Source organism: Theobroma cacao, chromosome 2 (assembly GCF_053813885.1).
Source record: "Theobroma cacao isolate CCN51 chromosome 2, ASM5381388v1, whole genome shotgun sequence".
Taxonomy (NCBI): Eukaryota; Viridiplantae; Streptophyta; class Magnoliopsida; order Malvales; family Malvaceae; genus Theobroma; species Theobroma cacao.
Window position 1 is genome coordinate 46,339,185 of NC_142640.1, and position 18,756 is coordinate 46,357,940.

An 18,756-nucleotide genomic window follows, 5' to 3' on the forward strand; every position below is an offset into this window, starting at 1 on the left:
AAATTTAAAATAAAATATATGACATTAAAAATATATTTAAGAGATGATATTATATAAAAATTAACAATAAAAATATACAAGCATATTAAATTTACATTTTAATAAATAGAGATAATTATAAAAATTGACATTATATTCCCAATAAAGTTATTGTAAACCAAACGTTATAATATTATTTTTCTTGTATTTTAATCATTATTTTTTTTATATACCGAACACTATAATGTTATTTTCCTTACAATCATATTATTTGTAATTATATTACCTATAATCATATTGCATTGTAAAGTATCAAACGCCAATGTGATTGTTAGAAAGAAAACTTTGTAGCGTTTAGTATTATATAGAAAAATGATTATTACAAGGAACGTGATTGATGAGAAATTACATTATAGTATTTGGTTTGAAAGAATATAATATAATTTTGCTAAATTATCCTTATATATGAAATATAAAGTTGAATAAATTAATCTTATTTTTAATGTAATTTTTAACTTTTCAACTTTAGTCCTTAACATAATAAATAATAAGGTAAAATACACTTATCCCTTTAAGTTTTTATCAAAATTACACGGATGTTTATTAATTTTCGAAATAAATATTTCGCGTCCAAAAATACAAACATCGTTAACAGAAAATATGAAAAAACTAAAATACTCTTTATTTATTTATTAACTTAAAATATTATTATTATATTTTAAAAAAATAAAAAAAGGGAGCCCGATCGGTGCTCCCCGACTTACCAAGAAAGGGGAGCACCAGTGCTCCCTTTGGGCCCAATTGTGGGAGCCCTAAATCAGGCTATCCAAGGAAGCACCGATGCTCCCTAGATGAGACCTTTTTTTTTAATTAATAAAAAATAATAAATTTATATAATAGTGATTATAAATTTTAATCAAGGATAAAATTATTTTTTTATTTTTATCACATCAACAAGTTAACGAAATTATAAACGGTTAATTAACAACTAGACCGACATATCTAACGTAAAATATTTTTTTATGGTGAAGTATTTATTTTAAAAATTAATAAATTTTCGTGTAATTTTGATTAAATTTTGAAAATAAATATATTTTATCTTAAATAATAATATGATAAAAATAATATAATATATAAATATTAATTATTAAAATATTTTTTAATGACAACTTTATTAATAAAAATAGGGAGGAGCCATCAAAACAATAGAACTCCTCACATCAGAAACAAAATCCAAGACACGAATGCAACAAGGTACAAAGGCATAGCAATGAGAAAGACAAGAAGAAAATCAAGGCAAACCTATAACAACAAGAAAAACAAAATCAGAACTGACAATTTTTCCTTTCTCTTTAAAGATCCAACAAACCAGGGACAGGGAATGTTCAAACTTTAAAGATCCAAAAGGCCCACAAAAGCTTTGATTCAAACAAAAAAAAAATTAGCTCAAGGAAACTCATATAGATTGAAGATGGTTCTGGAACCATAGCCAACCATGAAAAAAGGAGAAAGAAGAACAAGAGAGAATAGAAGAAAGGGCTTGACCGAAATGTGCAGGCGAGTGGCGAGAAGAGGAAGGAGAAGATGATGAGAAAATAGCAGAGAGGTCGAGCTAATGGGAGGGACAATTTAGGAAAAAAAAAATGGAACTTTCTCTCCATCATTGCAATGCGATTGTCATGGGATCACTTTACCTTGTATAAAACACAAACCAAACATCGTAATGTGATTCCTTATAATTTAATTACAAAGAATGTCCCTCACTTATATCACATCAAATATCCCTTTTTAGGGTTTTAAGATACCTCAGCCCTCACTAGCATAAGTTACTAGTCTTAATTAATTGAGAAAATTGACCAAGATTTTATAGGTAAAGTGGTACATTGAACATTTATGTAGCTTGGATACCGTATTGAACATCGACCTTATCTCGTGGCACCCTTTATGTAATTACCGCATAAGTTAATAAGTGAGGTAGCAACTCTTGTTGAAGTAAATTGTTGCACTTTAATCGAAGTGATTTATTGTACTTTAATTGAGCAAAAAGTTTTTAGTGTGTCAAACCAAAAAACAAAAAAATAGCTCTTATATTCCAAATCTATTTTTTACTTCACCTTTGACAAAATGGTTAGAGAAAAATTTAGGAAGAAAATAAAAAAAAGCAAATTGTAAGAAATAGTTAACTTTGTAAACTTTGTACGTTCATTTCAAAAATAATAATTATTTTTATCATAATTTGATAAAAATATTCTTAAAATCTTTTCAAAAAAGTTTAGATGTTTCGATTTATTTATCACATCATCCAAAACATTGTCTATCCGGCTTTCTTCCTTTTAAATTATTTAAAACGATGTTTTTTGTTTGCTCATCTTCCTTTCTAAAAGTCTTAATAAAAAAATGATTCAAGATTTTCCATTCCTTGAAATAAATAAAAAGTTTCAATTTTGTTTCAAATTTGGTGCAAAATTGAAATAAAAAAAATGAAAAAAATAGAATGTGAAATTTTTTTTATTTATTATTAAATATTTAATTTATTATATTAATAAAATAATACATTTTAATAAGGGTAATACATGAAATATAATCCGTAATAAATTAATAGAAATGTCATTAACGGAGTTCAAAAATGTGCATATTAATAAACAGAAACAAAAAATTGAACATAAACATTGTAAATCTTTAAATTTTGAATATCAAATTGAATATTTTGTCATAATTTAGGGGGTAAATACATAATTTTGCGATTGTTGTTAATCCAAGTTGGAGACACTTGATTGCTCAAGTTGAAAAACAACTGTGTAGTTTTCGATATTATAATTTGGGCCAGGCCAAGACTGTGACGAAAGGTCGAAAGATTCCACCTTTCCCTCCTAATCCCTCTTTGGTTTTCCCTCCTAATCCTCCCCTTTACTGCCAATTGATGCTCCTTCGTGTGTGTTCCTCGCCGTGTTCCCTACAGGCCAGAGCAATGGCCGCCTCCTCGAAAACCATAACCGATTTCTTCCAAGCAAACCCAGGCCCAGCCAAGCGTCAGAAACTCTCCACTCCTTCCGATGATCACCAACCTTTTCCTTCTCTCACCGCCGAGCAAAAATCTCGCATGGAATTTAACAAATGTGTCGCCAAATCAAAACGCAACCTCAAAATCTGTTCCCAGAAGGTGTCGCAGTCCAAGGTTGAAGGATCGGGTTTCGTCAAACTGGAGGAACTCTTGGTGGAGGACACGTGGCTCGAGGCCCTACCCGGGGAGCTTCAGAAGCCTTACGCTAATAACTTGTGCAAAATTGTTGAGAGCGAGATATCCAGTGGCAGCGTGCCCATTTATCCTCCCCAGCACTTGATTTTCAATGCCCTTAATTCTACTCCATTTCACAGGGTCAAAGCAGTTATTATTGGACAGGTACAGTTCAAAATCTTTACCAACGAATTCAATTGATTCGTATAATTTAATTTATACAAATTCAGTGTTGTATTTGTAGTTAAATGGAGACGTGACATGACCATTGATAAAAACCCGAAACTAGAGCAGAGTTTTATTGATGATTATGAGCATATGAAATTGTTGTTTCAGGACCCTTATCATGGACCTGGTCAAGCAATGGGGCTTTCATTTTCTGTGCCAGAGGGAGTGAAGGTTCCCTCAAGTCTGGTGAATATATTTAAGGAACTTAAGCAAGATCTTGGCTGTTCGATTCCGTCCCATGGAAATCTAGAGAAATGGGCTGTTCAGGTGAATCCTCAACTGAATCTAATTATCACAAGCACCAAGATGTGCACTAGTAACTGAACCTATGAATAAAAATAGAGATTTTTTACCATTAGCTTCTTCTCTAATTGTTTTAATAGAAACATGCTGACACTAATTTTTGCAATCTTGCAGGGTGTTCTTTTGCTCAATACTGTTCTCACAGGTGATGTTCTTATCCACACTTGAGATTCTGATATATATTTTTTTACGTGATCTTATAATTGGATTTTTATGACTTTGTTCATGGAAATAAGTTTTTGATTAGATTCATGGAAAGATGATTATGGCAATGGTTTGGCAAAGGCTGGTTTACCGGTAAAGTTATGCATGATATGAATTTAAAAGGGAACTGTATAGCAAACAAGTATTGTCATAGCACGTTCATGAAAGAAGCTAGCTTAAAACCACCAGGAGAAGTCTGTATATTCCACATTTTCGTTCAAAATTAGATGCAGGTACAAGTTTTTCAAAGTGTCATCTCTTTTAGGATTTGAAAGGCTGTGGACATTAACATAGTTGCAGTGCTTGTTTAGATAACGAAGTAATTGTCATGTTATACAGTCATAACCAGTGGGATGTTTTAACGCCTCAGGGCATCACCTCCTTTGGAAATGAAGCTTTATTTTTGGTTCTTGTTATCCATCTCCCTCTAATTTATAGCTTTCCTGATGTTTTTGCTTTCATTCTTGATATTCAGTTAGGAAGCACCAAGCTAATTCTCATGCCAAGAAAGGATGGGAGCAATTTACTGATGCTATTATTAGAACTATCTCACAAAAGAAGGAAGGAGTTATTTTCCTCCTCTGGGGGAACTCAGCTCAAGAGAAATCCAGGTTTTCTACTTTTCAATAGTAGTATTAATGGTTGAACCCTCCCCTCCCTCTCCCCACTTTCTTTCTATATTCATGATTGTAGGACTTTTATTTTTTTCCTGCAGAAGTTAAATAGTGCTCTTCAACTCATTATTGGCAGAATAAATTCCATTCAATATTTTATCTTCACTTATTTTCTATGTTATATGTTCTTGCCATTTTAGGCTCTATACAAGTGTCAACTCAGCACAACATGTGTGTGGGTGGGGAATATGTGACTGACGTGGCAGTTCTGCATGGATTTGGCTTCTTTGAATCTTGTTGCCTCTCACTCAATTTGATGCTCGTCCTAAACCAGTAGATCTTCCAGAATTGCTCAAGAAAAAATGAGGAAAGAGGGAAAAAATGGAGAAGAAAGGAAAGGAGCAATGCATTGTGTTTGAGAGTTATAGATGAGAGAATGAGATGGAGAGGAGAAGTGAAAGATAAATGATATAGATGGCAGATCTGACCTATTGACTTGGTTGAGTATTTGTGACAGTAAATCTTTATAACTTAATTGTTAGGGTATTTAGTTTGCTGATGGGTTTGGGCTGATAAGGCTACCTACATGTCTGACCCTCTAATGCTTATTTTCATCATGCAAAGTCTATCACAGTGAAAACCATTACAAAAATTAAAATCAAAAGAAATTATTAATGAATATCTTCCACTTTCTTTTGTTTTTAGTTTTTTTAAGTATAGGTCAGGAAGAGGAAGGGAGGGGGGGGGGGGGGGGGGGGGGGGGGGTGTAGTTTGTTTATAATTGTGTGGCATTCCTAAATTTTGCTGATAAGTGCTAGATATGAATGATTTCATGAGAAAACTGTAAGATGTGTCCAGGAAACCCTACTTTACTTTTGGACTCCTTAGCTGAATTTGTGACTCTGAATTTTGAGTAAGGCACTGTGTCAGCATATTGTACTTGAGTCCACGTAACCCAGCTTATTATAATTTTGTAAAGTAGTGGAATTTTAGAAAATCTCCTATTATAATTTGTTTATCTTGTTTTATGTATCATACTATGTTGGTAAATTTGAGATACTGCACTACAACAATTAGTATAAAGTGCACTGTTTCAATAGGGGAACTAAAGCATTCACCATGACCACATTGACAACCTTGGTTGGGACTTCTCTTAATCTGTCACAGGTTGATTGATCAGAAAAAGCATCACATTCTCAAAGCAGCGCATCCTTCTGGTTTATCTGCAAATAGAGGCTTCTTTGGTTGCAGGTTAGTATGGTTTTGGGGAGAAACAAGTTTACTCCTTTGTGAGTTACACACTGCTGGTTTTGATATATATAATATTGGTTTTTTGGATTGTGAGATGGGATTGTTTGGTTTATTGAGATTGTGTTTTGTGGTAACAACAATGGATTGAACTCAGCATCAAATAGTAGGTAAACACAAACAATTGAACAGTGATTATGTGCCCTTTTATATTTATTTGATTGCTATATACACACTCTTATAGCATTGAGATCTTAATTCTTTGCAGATTATATAAGATTAGGTGTCTCTTGTAAATGACTATGGTTAAGTCAAGATGTGAATTTATGATGCTATTTTGTCTGATATCAATCACTTTTTTGTAACATTTAAAACAGGCATTTCTCTCGCACAAACCAGCTTTTGGAGCAAATGGGGATGCCCCCGATAGATTGGCAACTTTGATTTCAAGGGTCATCATTCGTGCTGTCAGTTTGTATGCAAACTAATCGATATTCTTCCACTTGAATTTTGCTAGAAAGGCAAAAGTTATGGGGATTCACTGCACAAATTTTGTTTGCCTATTTACAGAAGACACTTTTTGTGATAGGTTTGTCACAGTTCAGTGATCCTCAGCTGGCTTTAGGAGCCAAATTTTGTACATCATGTAACTAATATTGTCCAATGATATCATGCTTATTGCTGACTATGTTTTCTATCTGTTTATTGAGTTACTAATTACTTCATCTCTTTAATACTAAATAAACTGCTAATGGAAGACTCCCCTTTTGGGATACCCTTTCTCTGGCCTTAAATGTTGGCCTACTTCAAGTTTTTAGTATGCTACAATATTACAGGTTTTGCTCAATGAGATTAGCTTTGTTGTTTTAAAAATTTGGAAACACCCTTGTGGCTTAGATAAAACCTAATTATCATTAGCAATTGTAGTTCAATCCACCACAATATTACAAGGCAAATGCTATAGAGTGCTTAGGCACTTGTTAAGATGATATTACAGTAATTAATAAAAGACTATATAACCCAAAAAATAACCAGTAATTACACCATAAGTACAAGAAAAGAGATTGTAAAACTAAAAGGTTGATATGATGCGAATGTGATGTAATTGTTTAATAATTTAGAAAAACCAATGATTTACATTTCTTTGCAAAAATTATTTATTTATGTAAATTCATCAAAACTATTTATTTCGTTGCGGGAGTCAATTGTTTTTTGTTTTTAAAAGTATAAAATTATGTGGTAAATTTATTATTATATTTATTAAAGTTGAAATTCTATTTATATATTTGTTGAAAGAATTCAGTCAATTCCAAGGAACCGGGAAAGGCATCAAGGCAACGGTGGTGATTGAGCGAGTGGAGAAGGATAGATGAGTAGTCCACGGTTACGCTATCTGAAACCCAAACCACAACTCTTTCCTTCCCCAACAAAAATGACTGTCTTTGTCTCTTCTCTTCAACACCCATCATCACTCCTCTTCTCTGCTTTTCTCTTACTTTGGGACTTCTCCTTCTTCCTCTTCACCATCCCCACCTCCCCTTTTCTTCTTCACCTTTCGAGACTTTCAAAACTTACAGGATAAAATGACGAGCTTTTTATCAAGTCACAGTTGTAATTGGTCGGTTGGAGTTTCGGAACACGTCTGCAAGGGCAGGGGAAGATTTTATAAGGTTCCAAGCTTGGGATGTTGTGGTCCGTACTATTTTCCTTTGGGAGGATTTAGTTTTTCCCAGGGCCAGGGTCAATACCTTGCTAGTACGTCCCAAAGTCGTGGGAGATGTGGGCCTATCTTTTCCAGTGCCGTGGATGATGATGGCGTGGACCCAGATGACGCTGAGGATGGGAATGACAAGAAAGAATCTTCACAAGGCGAGACCGGAGGAGTACGTTCATCTTCTCTTTTTAATAAAATAGAAAATAGAGTTTCCGTTTTGTTTGTTGCAAGATGATGTCTTTGAGCTTAAGGTATTCAATTATTCATATTCATTGAATAAGCATGTTGGGTTGCTATTCTAGTCTGCTGTTAATCATTCTATATACTTGAAAAATATTAAAAGCCATGGAATTTGCCTATTGGATTTTACTTTGTTAATATGCCATTGATCATAATAGCCAATTACATTACCTTTATAACTTACAAAGGGTCATTCCTGCTCCTTTTTTTGTTTTGGTACAAAGGTAAGGGTTGAACCTAGGAATTCTAGCGATAACACGCCCCACCCTGCCACTTGATTTAAGCTCAAGTGGGAATCTCCTACTCTTTAACTCCTGTAATTGTTGAATTCATTACTCATGAAGGTTAAAATGATGGGTAATTATCTTTGAATTTTTGTTTATAAACCATAAAAAGCTATATCCGCAGAGATGGCAATGGGGTTGGTTGGGTCAATTATCGGTTTTGACTTTTTTCAGTTGCTTCAGGTTTGTGTCAAGGTCTGGTTTGAGCTGTTGACTTTTGGAGTTTATTTTGATAAGGGCTGGATTTTGGTTATTTACTTTTTCAGTTATTGCCAGTAGGGTCAGATTGGGTTTAGGCAAAATCTGGCTGCGATGGGTAAGGAATATGTCCATTTTGCTGGAGTGGACTGGCATTTTGATAGAATGTATGGATGAACTAGAAGCTGGTTTTGTCCTATAATTAGTAATTTGGTGGATTCACGTGATCTTCTTTTTATAGATTGTTCTTTGTGGACAAAACTTCATTCCAGGTTTCTCTTTTTACAGACAAGATCCTATTGCGTGCCTAGTGGTTTGTGTTTATTGATGGTCCTGTTTTACAATTGTCTCAGATAAACAGTGAAATGCTTCGAGAAAACCTTGAACGAATAGTTGGCAGAGATGATTCCACATTTAATGGCTTAGACCTTGCAACTCTTATTAGGAACAAATATGGCAGGTCTTATGATGTTCAATTGATAAAGAAGGTATGCATTTCCAAAGGAGAAGATGGCTTTATCAGCTTCTTACTTCTTCTAAATTATAGTTTCTTGGATTCTTGATGATGCTTTTTGAAACGATAACTTATAATGAGATTTGGGTTTCGCTAAGCAAAAGTTTGAAATGGCCCTTCCATGTGTAGAATGTTGATGAATGTCATTAATGGGGCCCCAACATGTAGCTCAATTGTACAGAATTTTTTCCATGATGTCCCTTTTTCAGCATTTCATTTGGAATTATCTACTGATATTTTATCACCTTGTCTGATGGGGTAAAGAGAAAATCTCTATGTCCACCGTATGCAAAACCATGTGGGCCTTCTAACTATAGTATGCAGACTAACAAGTTTATGACACCAATAGTAGATAACACGATATTTGATAACGAATGTATGCTTTTTTGAGTATTGCATAACTTGATTATGGTTTAAGACTTGCTTATTATGGACGGCAAGTTAGGTGCACTGCCCTAAATAGGTGTAAATTTAGAGTTCAGCACCATATTTGCATATTCTAAAGTTTCATTCAATACTGTGCCATGGTGGTTGGATTAACTGTTTATTCTGTTGGTACTTTGTGTTTGCTTCTAATATTTTTTGTGTGACTAAGTTTACCTTTGCATGCCTTAATTTAGGAGTTCATGGGAAGAAATCTCCTTGCACTGAATGTTATGTGGAAGTATATGGAGCAGGTAAGCAGATTGTGAGCTACAGAGTTGTGCCTTAAAAAAGTCGTAATATCACGTTACAAGAAATATTACTAAGTTTTAAAACTGGTTGAGCTGATTATGATTTTTTGTATATAAAAACTTGTTGAAATCACTAATTGCAGAGTTTCCTTGAGACCTTTTGTGTAAAAACTTTTGCTCATTTAACCAGGCTTTTTTTTTTTTTCACTTCTCTCCTCATAAATTGTGATGACTTTGGTGTTGGGTACTTTTACTTGCACTGACATGCCCACCAATTATATGCCCCCTCTGCCCCTGCCACACCCACCCCCCCCCCCCCCCCCCCCTTCCCCCAAAAAAAAAAAAATTCTTTATGAAAAATTATTATTATAGAATTGCTCACTATAATCTCGTAAATGAGACTTTAGTCTCTAGATATTATCAACCAAAATGCCCTTATGGTTCTAGCTTTTCTTTATACATAAACCTTGTGTTCCATTGGATGCATTTATGACAAAATCTCCACTAGCTGCCCAAAGTTCTGCCAAGTCTGATTACTGATAATGTCGAAACTAAATCTGAAACCTTGTGTACTGCTTCAAATAACTTAAAGTGACTGTTAAGTTTATCTTTCTCAAAATATGAAGGAAGCTTACAACAATTTGATTTCAATGAGGTTATGAATATTGTTATCCTTTTTTTATTATTAACTGACATTTATGTTATTCTACTCTGATGTAGCCGAAAGGTTTAGGGCAATTAGAACTCAACAATTAGGGCTAGAATAGGGTTGATTGTGTTGGAACAATAAAAAGATAATTGGGTTTTCAAAGAAACCTCTTGAATAAATATTCAAAATAACAAAAGATGATAATGATAATCTTCTACCTAAGATACTTATTTATAATAGTTAAGATAAATCCTAATCAAATAGTAATTCTAATCCTAAATAAAGACTTAAAGTACTAAAATTCTAATAAAGATAGGAAAAAGAATTTCAAACTAAATAAATAAAATAAAATCCTAAACTAACTAAAATACTAAATAAATTTTCATATGCGCCTGCATCAGTCCCCTCGGGTCAGAAAAGACTCGACTCCGACGAGTAGGCCTTGACATACTCCTCATAGATGTCGGGATCCACTCTTTTCAATTCTTCTTCTGCAATCCAAGTGCTTTCATTAGCAGGTTTACCAAGCCATTTCACTAAAAATCGTCTATACGGGTTCCCCCGTCTAGATCGAACCTCTTTTACATCTAGCACATCCTCAATAACTTCAACCTTAGCAATTGGAAGGTGCTGAATTTGAGCGTCTATGGTAGATGCAGTTCCATCACATCCATCAAATGGATACAAGTCCAAAATATTGAAAATAGGACTGATTTGTAACTCAGGTGGTAACTCAATTAAATAGGCATTTGAACTGATTTTCTTTAGCACCTTACAAGGTCCAAACTTTCTAGACTTGAGTTTGTGATAAGTACCCTTAGGAAATCTTTCTTGCCTCAAGTGCACAAGTACTTGATCACCTTCCTCAAATTCCTGCTTGCGACGATGTTGATTTGCTGTAAAAGAATATTCTGCATTGCTGGCCTTTAAAGCAGCCTTTACCTCTTCATGAATTTTTCGAATATGGTCAGCAAATAACTCTCCTTCATTACTCACTCTAGCTTCTTGTGGTAGGGGTACTAAATCTAGCACATGTTGAGGTTTTAACCCATATGCAGCCTCAAATGGTGTCTTCTTTATGCTTCGATTGACAGAATTGTTGTAAGCAAATTCAGCTTGGGGTATGACTAAATCCCAAGTCTTTGGGTTATTTTGAATAAGACATCTTAACATATTACCCAAACTTCGATTCACAACTTCTGTTTGACCATCTGTTTGCGGATGGCAAGTACTAGAATACTTCAACTCTGTCCCAAATTTCCTCCACAAAGTTCTCCAAAAATGTCCCATAAACTTCACATCTCTATCAGAAACAATGGAAGTTGGAATTCCATGTAATCTTACAATCTCACGAAAGAATAATTCAGCAATATGAGTTGCATCAGAAGTCCTAAAACACGGAATAAAATGTGCCATTTTTGAAAACCGATCCACCACCACAAAGATAGAATCAAATCCTTTTGCTGTCTTTGGAAGTCCCAAAACAAAATCCATACTCAAATGAATCCAAGGTGCATCTGGCTCAGGTAAAGGAACATATAAACCAGTGTTTTGAGCACTGCCTTTACCAAATAAACAAGCTGGACATCTTTTCACCAACCTCTCCACATCTCGGCGCATTTTTGGCCAATAATAACGATCAGCCACCATTGCCAAAGTCTTGTCTCTCCCAAAATGTCCTCCTAAACCATTCCCATGAAGTTCTCTAATGATTTGCTCCTTTAAAGATCCTTCTGGAATGCACAACTGGTTACCTTTGAATAAATAATCTTCGTGCAACCTATAAGGTAAATTTTCAGCTTGTAATGAACCCTGCAAATCAGTTATTATCTTGCTGAAATATGAATCAGAACTATACTGATTTTTAAGTTCTTCAAATCCTGTGACTTGAGTGCTCATAACTGATAACATTTTACATCGCCTACTCAAAGCATCAGCCACAGTATTAGACTGCCCAGATTTATATTTTAAAGAGAAATTAAATTCATTGAGAAAAGAACTCCACTTAGCATGTTGATTACTAAGCTTTTTCTGCGAATGCAAATACCTTAAAGCTTGATGGTCAGAATAAACAGCAAACTCACGATAAGCCAAGTAGTGCTGCCAATGACGAATGGCCCTTACCAAAGCATAAAACTCTAAGTCATAAGTTGAATAACGTCGTCTAGAGTCTGTCAACTTTTCACTAAAAAACTCTATAGGCCTTCCATCTTGACTAAGAACTGCTCCAATTCCTACATATGAAGCATCACACTCAACAACAAATAACTTCTCAAAATCTGGTAGTGCGAGAACTGGGGCTTCAGTCATCAAAGCTTTAACTCTTTCAAAGGCTTTTTGTGCAGAATGTGACCATTCAAATCCATCTTTCTTCAAAGATTCAGTTATAGGACTCATAATAGAACTAAAATTTCGAATGAATCTCCTATAAAAAGATGCCAAACCATGAAAACTCCTTACTTCTTTGATAGATGTAGGTGCTGGCCACTCTGAAATTGCACGAATCTTATCTGGATCTGGTTTCAAACCCTCTGCAGACACAATGAAACCAAGAAATACCACTTCTGGTTGCATAAAACTGCACTTTTTCAAGTTTATATAAAGCTGCTCCTTTTGAAGAACTTCTAAAACTTGTCGTAAATGTTTTAAGTGCTTTTCCTTAGTGTGGCTATAGATCAAAATATCATCAAAGTAAACCACCACAAATGAATTCAAGAAGGGCTTGAGTACCTCTGCCATGACTCTCATGAATGTGCTTGGTGCATTTGAAAGGCCAAATGGCATCACCAACCATTCAAATAATCCATCAGGGGTTTTGAAAGCTGTTTTCCATTCATCTCCATCCCTCATTCTAATTTGATGGTATCCGCTCTTCAAATCTATCTTTGAAAACACTCTTGAACCAACTAATTGATCAAGCATCTCATCTAATCGAGGAATGGGAAAACGATACTTGATTGTAATTTTATTTATGGCACGGCTGTCCACACACATCCTCCATGAACCATCTTTCTTAGGAGCTAACAAAGCTGGGCAAGCACAAGGACTTTTACTTTCACGCACTAGACCTTTCTCCAACAACTCCTCAACCTGTCTTTGTACCTCAGCTCGCTGCATAGGTGGCATTCTATATGCTGGCAGATTTGGTAATGCTGCTCCTGGTACCAAATCAATTGCATGTTGGATGCTTCGTAAAGGTGGTAGACTTTTCGGCAAATCCTCATTGAACAATTCTCCAAACTCCTTCAATAACTGCTGAATTTCTGTTGGATATTGAGGAGATTTACTCATCTGATCACTTTTTAAATGCTTAGTTACCAAAGCATACATAATACCCATCTCACTACCTTCAGCTTCAAAATTTTCAGCAGATAAATACCCAGTGATCTTGCTGATCTTGTTGTTTGCTGATTTCTTAGTCTCTTCTCTAAGAGGATATAAAGTGTACCTCTTGTTATTCTTGTAGAAAGAATAGGTATTTGGCTTCGTCTTATGAACCATATCGTGATCATACAACCAAGGTCTACCCACAAGAATATGACCAACATCCATTGGCACAACATCACATAGGGCCTCATCATCCAAGTTATCTCCCATAGTAAATTTCACCAAACATTGAGTAGTTACTGGTACTTCGTGTCCCTTCTTTAGCCACCCAATCTTGTAAGGATAAGGATGTTTGTTTGTAGGAAGCTTTAATTTGTTCACTGCCTCTTTTGAAATAATATTTTCCATGCTTCCTCCATCAATGACAAGATCACACACTTTACCTTCACAAACAACTCGTGTGCGAAAAATACTTCGCCTCTTCCAATCTTCTGCTTCCTCATTTACTGTTGTTGTCATTACTCTTCGTACCACTAATGACTCACCTTGTGCAGGATAAACATCGATTTCCTCTACCTCCTCCTCATAATCATCATAAACAGGCTCTAACTCTTCCCCTAATTCTGCTAAGTTTACCCTTCGTTGTGGGCAACCAAAAGAAGTGTGCCCCTTTTCCCCACAAGTAAAACATCGAATATGGGAATTGCTGCCTCCTTTATTTGTAGAAGAACCAGAACTGTTTTGTCCTCCATAAGGCATTATACTCTTGCCTTTATCATTCTTTTCAACATTGGTTGCACCTCTATTAGTTTTATTGATTGTGGCAGCCCCTTGATAATTTTGTTGGGATGTTGGATAACCTCGTCTTGCTTCAGAATTATTTTGCCAATGGGTGCCATATAAAGGCTTTCTAGCACCATAGCGTAAAACCCGTTTTTCTGCTGATAGAGCATATTGACGAGCATCTTCAATGTTGTATAAACGAACTACTCCCATCTCGTCTCTAATAGAATGATTTAAACCAGCAAGATAACGAGAAGTAATTTGTTCGTTACTCTCAGCTAACCCAACCCGAATTGATAAGTTATTGAATTCCGATGTATACTCTTCAACGGTCATGTTATTTTGCTTCAAACAATGAAACTTTTCATACAATTCCATAGTATAATCAGCAGGTAAAAATTGCTTTCGTAATTTGCTTTTCATGTGCTCCCAAGTGCTGATTTTAAGCTTACCTTGTCGTGCACGTTGCTCTTCAACTCTCTTCCACCATTGAAGTGCAGTACCCTTTAATTTCAACTTTACAAATAACACTTTCCGATTTTCTGCCATGGGTTTCCATTCAAAGTAATTTTCCAAACTAGCTTTCCAATCCAAATATTCTTCCGCATGAAATTTTCCATGAAAATCAGTTACTTCGATCCTGATTCCTCCACTGTTTAAATCAAGAGCATGTAATAACCGGCCTTCCAATCCAACTCTTGCCGCTTGATTTGCGGGTCCATCTTCATGAAAGGGGTTCTCGTTCTCAAATTCGTCATCATCCTCGAGATCGTGAATCTCAAGGGGGTTGTGGTCACCTTCCGGATTCTCCATTCGGGCTTCCACTGGTTCCTGACGCTGCAAGGCTTGCACAGCCCGGGTCAAGTCATCAATCATTCTCCGCATCTCTGCCAACTCAGCTTGTTGGGGCTGATTGCCTCTACCTCGACCTCTAGCTCGACCAACCATAATCTCCTAACTCAAATCCTTATAGGATAGTAAGATCGTTTGCTCTGATACCACTTGATGTAGCCGAAAGGTTTAGGGCAATTAGAACTCAACAATTAGGGCTAGAATAGGGTTGATTGTGTTGGAACAATAAAAAGATAATTGGGTTTTCAAAGAAACCTCTTGAATAAATATTCAAAATAACAAAAGATGATAATGATAATCTTCTACCTAAGATACTTATTTATAATAGTTAAGATAAATCCTAATCAAATAGTAATTCTAATCCTAAATAAAGACTTAAAGTACTAAAATTCTAATAAAGATAGGAAAAAGAATTTCAAACTAAATAAATAAAATAAAATCCTAAACTAACTAAAATACTAAATAAATTTTCATATGCGCCTGCATCATACTCTCTAGTTAAACCTATGTCGTTATATTTTTTTGGAAAAATGCCCCAATTTGTTTCCTGGTGTGTATTTGTCATGATATCCTGTAATGTTTGAGCAAGAATGGAGAAGCTTTACTGGCATGTTGGTTGATGTTAGCGTGCATTATATGCATGTGCTAAGTTCATCTTTTCTTTTGTGTGAAGAGATCATTTCCCTTGACTGAAGAAGAATATCTTCTAAGGCTTGATGATGTGGCAAACACATTGAAATGTTGGGGAGCGGTCTCGCACATTCGAAACAGCTTAGCAAAACTGAAAGAGCGGCCTCGAATAGGGAAGGTAGGGTGTTTTACTTCAGTTTTGTCCATCAATTGCTTGACTTACAGCCAAATGGAATATTTTCATTAAGTTTAACCTTATTTGTGTGCAACAATGTCAGAAACTAAAGGTAATTTCATCTTTTATTATTTGAGTTCTGAGGACTTTTATCAAAATGTTGTCTTGTGCAATCTGCTGTCAATCAAGAAACATGATAGCATAAAATGAGTGATAAGAATGATCCGTTATAATGCACATTTTGGATTGTTCTAAGATGTACAATAGCATCAAATGAGCATTACTAGACTATGCAAGGATGAGAGTTCCGTATCTGAAAGGAGAAATACTTGAGCATTTATATGATTTAATTCAGTTATAAAAACTTTTAATATCAAGCTTGAGAATTTATTGAAGTCCATATTGGGCTGGGAATGATAGAAGTTTCTATGTATTTACGTGATCTTTTTATGCAAATATAAAGTGATTTTTAGATAATTTTGAAACATTATTTGCTGATTGTCTCAACCTTAGGTGTGAAAGCTAAGGAACTGTTGATGTGAAGCTTAGAGCCTTCATCTTTGCTTCATTCAATTTTCTGTATGGTTTTCCAAATTGCTAATTTCCTTGTTGTAATTGTAATCTCATTACAATCTCGTAGAAACCTTAATTTCTGTTACAATTTCTTATCCTTTTGAACATTTCTTTTTATCACCCACTCCTTTGGACTTTGATTGACCTTATAAAAACTCTAGTTTTTTTGTTCCCCTGCAACGGAACCATTTTCTTGCCAATATGATCCAACCCTTCTTATTATCTAGCAATGATGCTTCCCCAATCGTCACAAGTCAAATCTGAAGAAGATACATGACCTTAACTTGGAATTAGACAAGTACTCATTACAGAGCTGCATTTGAGGGAAATGTTGCAAGCAAAATAAATGCTGCCATCTAGATTGACAAAATTTGTTGCTCTAAAACTGCTCTGTTAGAAAACATACCGTCCATGCTTATCTAGTAATGTATAGGATAATGGATTAGGGACCATATAAGAAAGGAGATGATGGGATCTTGTGAGTAGTTTAACTGCTTTAGTGGTTTTGCAACCCATATACAGGAATCAATCTATAGAGGAAAGATCAAAACTGGAGTGCAAGATTGAAGCAAATTCTGAAAGATGCTTTTCACATATTTTAAGTGAACTTATTTTTGTGGAGTGCAGCAAAATAGGGGATTGTTTTGCTTATTGGGGATTTTATGTTATTTTCAAACAAGAAATTCAGGTGAAGCTGCCTTGTAAGTAAGAGAGACCTCTAGGGAGCTATTACATACTTAAATAGCCACATGAATGCAACTAGGGGTGGATAAGTGGTATTTAAGAAAATGAAAGGGTAATCAGTCATTGCACTTGCAAGCAATCTAATGAGTGTTTTGTTATACAAGTTTGGGAAGCTATCAAGAATATAATTGAAGATTGCTGAAGATAAAGGAACTCATTTGCTTATGAAGGTTCTGATTTCTTGAATGCAGCCAGCATTGTGCAATAGCCAATAGGAGAATTATTCACTTGCAACCAAAGGAGATTATTGAGTTTATCACTGCCTTGCAAAGGTTATTTGGCAAATGTAGGAATGATTACTCCTTTGGCCCCTATAGTATAGTAAAATGTCTAATGTGTTACCTGAATTAAAAATATATTCAATGTGGTACCAAACTTTAGTTCTGTGTATCAAGTTAGTCTAACAGCTAACACTGTTAACCCAATCCGCTTGGCATTGAGCCGATAAGAACACACCGTGTCTATGCCATGCATGAAATATAACATTGTTTTGAATTTTCCATGTGGAGCACACATGGACACCCTTCATTGGTGTATAAAAATTTTTCAAATCAGAATTGATGAAAACATGAAATCATATTAATCTTTGGAGATTGATTGAGCCCTAAAACATGAATGTTATATTTCCTTTCTTCATACACGCAAGTTTACTGCTGCACAAATGGTGGCTAAAGGGTTTTGGGATCACTGATAGCATATGACCTTACAAATAGCTGGCTAGCAAAATGCTGTTTTATAAGCTGAACTTTAGTGTTCTTTTTATTTGGTTGAGTTGGATTACATCACTATTCCATTATTCATGTTTATATGGTTTTTCCATGTTATGCAGGCAGTCAGCATATTTATAGACATGGATGAGTCTGGAGGTCGTGCAAATGAATGGATTTACAAGTAGATTGATCAAGTGAGCCAGCATCGTCCACTGAATTTAATTTGTAGTTACATGATCTATTTGCCTCACTTGAATCCATAGCAACCCATGGAAAATTGTTTTACTGCTAGTTCTCTACTGGTTCTTTATTATTGACTTAGCTTAAACAATAATAACCAATGGAATCCCTTGCAAGTAAACATCATGTTTCATGACTTTAAAAAGGCAATAGTGTGTGCTCTAATGTTTAATGTTGCAAAATTATATTATCCTATATGTGCTTGGAGCCAATATGAAGAGAGTGGAGAGTTTGGAGGAGAATCAGATGATTCTAAATTGCCTTCAAATCATGAAGATCCTAGCAGAGCATCCTACTTTTTCAGCTTGAGATTTCTTATTTGTAAACCTTTTTCCCTTCTTTTTCAGTTATAGTATTACCCCAGAAACTTTTTAATTTTATTACTCTCTCTTCTTTCCTATTCAAATTAAACAAAAAGGGTTGTTTTCTACATGTTCTTCTACCTTTCTCACCTTGCCCTTTTTATCTTATATTATTTACAAACTTTAAATTGTCACCATAAAGACGAAGCTACTTTGTCTACTTGATACGTTAGTGTGATTTGTAGTTAATTCTAATTGTTTCTTACATTTTGTTTCCATTAAAAGGAAGGGATCAAAAGGGTTAGTGGCTCTTTTTTCCTAATATGGTAAACACTT

At 34.9% G+C, this 18,756-nt stretch overlaps 2 protein-coding genes across 5 annotated transcripts; both read left to right on the forward strand.

Moving 5' to 3' along the window:
* Positions 1-2,771: 2,771 nt before the first annotated feature.
* Positions 2,772-6,514, forward strand: UNG (uracil dna glycosylase). 2 transcript variants are annotated; one of them, XM_018114591.2, is made up of 6 exons: positions 2,780-3,379; positions 3,551-3,709; positions 3,860-3,890; positions 4,425-4,560; positions 5,731-5,814; positions 6,189-6,514. In XM_018114591.2, the coding sequence occupies exons 1-6, from the start codon at positions 2,900-2,902 to the stop codon at positions 6,253-6,255; spliced, it is 957 nt and encodes a 318-aa protein (XP_017970080.1). In that variant the 5' UTR covers positions 2,780-2,899; the 3' UTR covers positions 6,256-6,514. The 2 variants fall into 2 exon arrangements, with proteins under 2 accessions (XP_007045311.2, XP_017970080.1); XM_007045249.3 differs by lacking the exons at positions 5,731-5,814; positions 6,189-6,514 and adding an exon at positions 4,764-4,982 and having other exon boundaries at positions 2,772-3,379.
* A 712-nt stretch (positions 6,515-7,226) lies between these two features.
* LOC18609903 (uncharacterized) lies at positions 7,227-18,263 on the forward strand. 3 transcript variants are annotated; one of them, XR_016024580.1, is made up of 6 exons: positions 7,227-7,694; positions 8,601-8,735; positions 9,382-9,438; positions 15,720-15,854; positions 16,365-16,430; positions 17,998-18,263. XR_016024580.1 is itself a non-coding variant. In XM_018115656.2 (5 exons), the coding sequence occupies exons 1-5, from the start codon at positions 7,395-7,397 to the stop codon at positions 18,061-18,063; spliced, it is 693 nt and encodes a 230-aa protein (XP_017971145.1). In that variant the 5' UTR covers positions 7,230-7,394; the 3' UTR covers positions 18,064-18,263. The 3 variants fall into 3 exon arrangements, 2 of the variants coding, with proteins under 2 accessions (XP_088659563.1, XP_017971145.1); XM_018115656.2 differs by lacking the exon at positions 16,365-16,430 and having other exon boundaries at positions 7,230-7,694; XM_088803437.1 differs by lacking the exons at positions 9,382-9,438; positions 16,365-16,430.
* The last annotated feature ends 493 nt before the right edge of the window (positions 18,264-18,756 follow it).

Bases quoted from the DNA above. Each gene is read 5' to 3' on its own strand.
- UNG (XM_018114591.2), top strand. From the start codon at position 2,900: ATGCTCCTTCGTGTGTGTTCCTCGCCGTGTTCCCTACAGGCCAGAGCA. The intron at 3,380-3,550 runs GTACAGTTCAAA...TTGTTGTTTCAG, and splicing joins AAGCAGTTATTATTGGACAG to GACCCTTATCATGGACCTGG. The intron at 4,561-5,730 runs GTTTTCTACTTT...AATCTGTCACAG, and splicing joins TCAGCTCAAGAGAAATCCAG to GTTGATTGATCAGAAAAAGC.
- LOC18609903 (XM_018115656.2), top strand. From the start codon at position 7,395: ATGACGAGCTTTTTATCAAGTCACAGTTGTAATTGGTCGGTTGGAGTT. The intron at 7,695-8,600 runs GTACGTTCATCT...CAATTGTCTCAG, and splicing joins CACAAGGCGAGACCGGAGGA to ATAAACAGTGAAATGCTTCG. The intron at 15,855-17,997 runs GTAGGGTGTTTT...CATGTTATGCAG, and splicing joins AGCGGCCTCGAATAGGGAAG to GCAGTCAGCATATTTATAGA.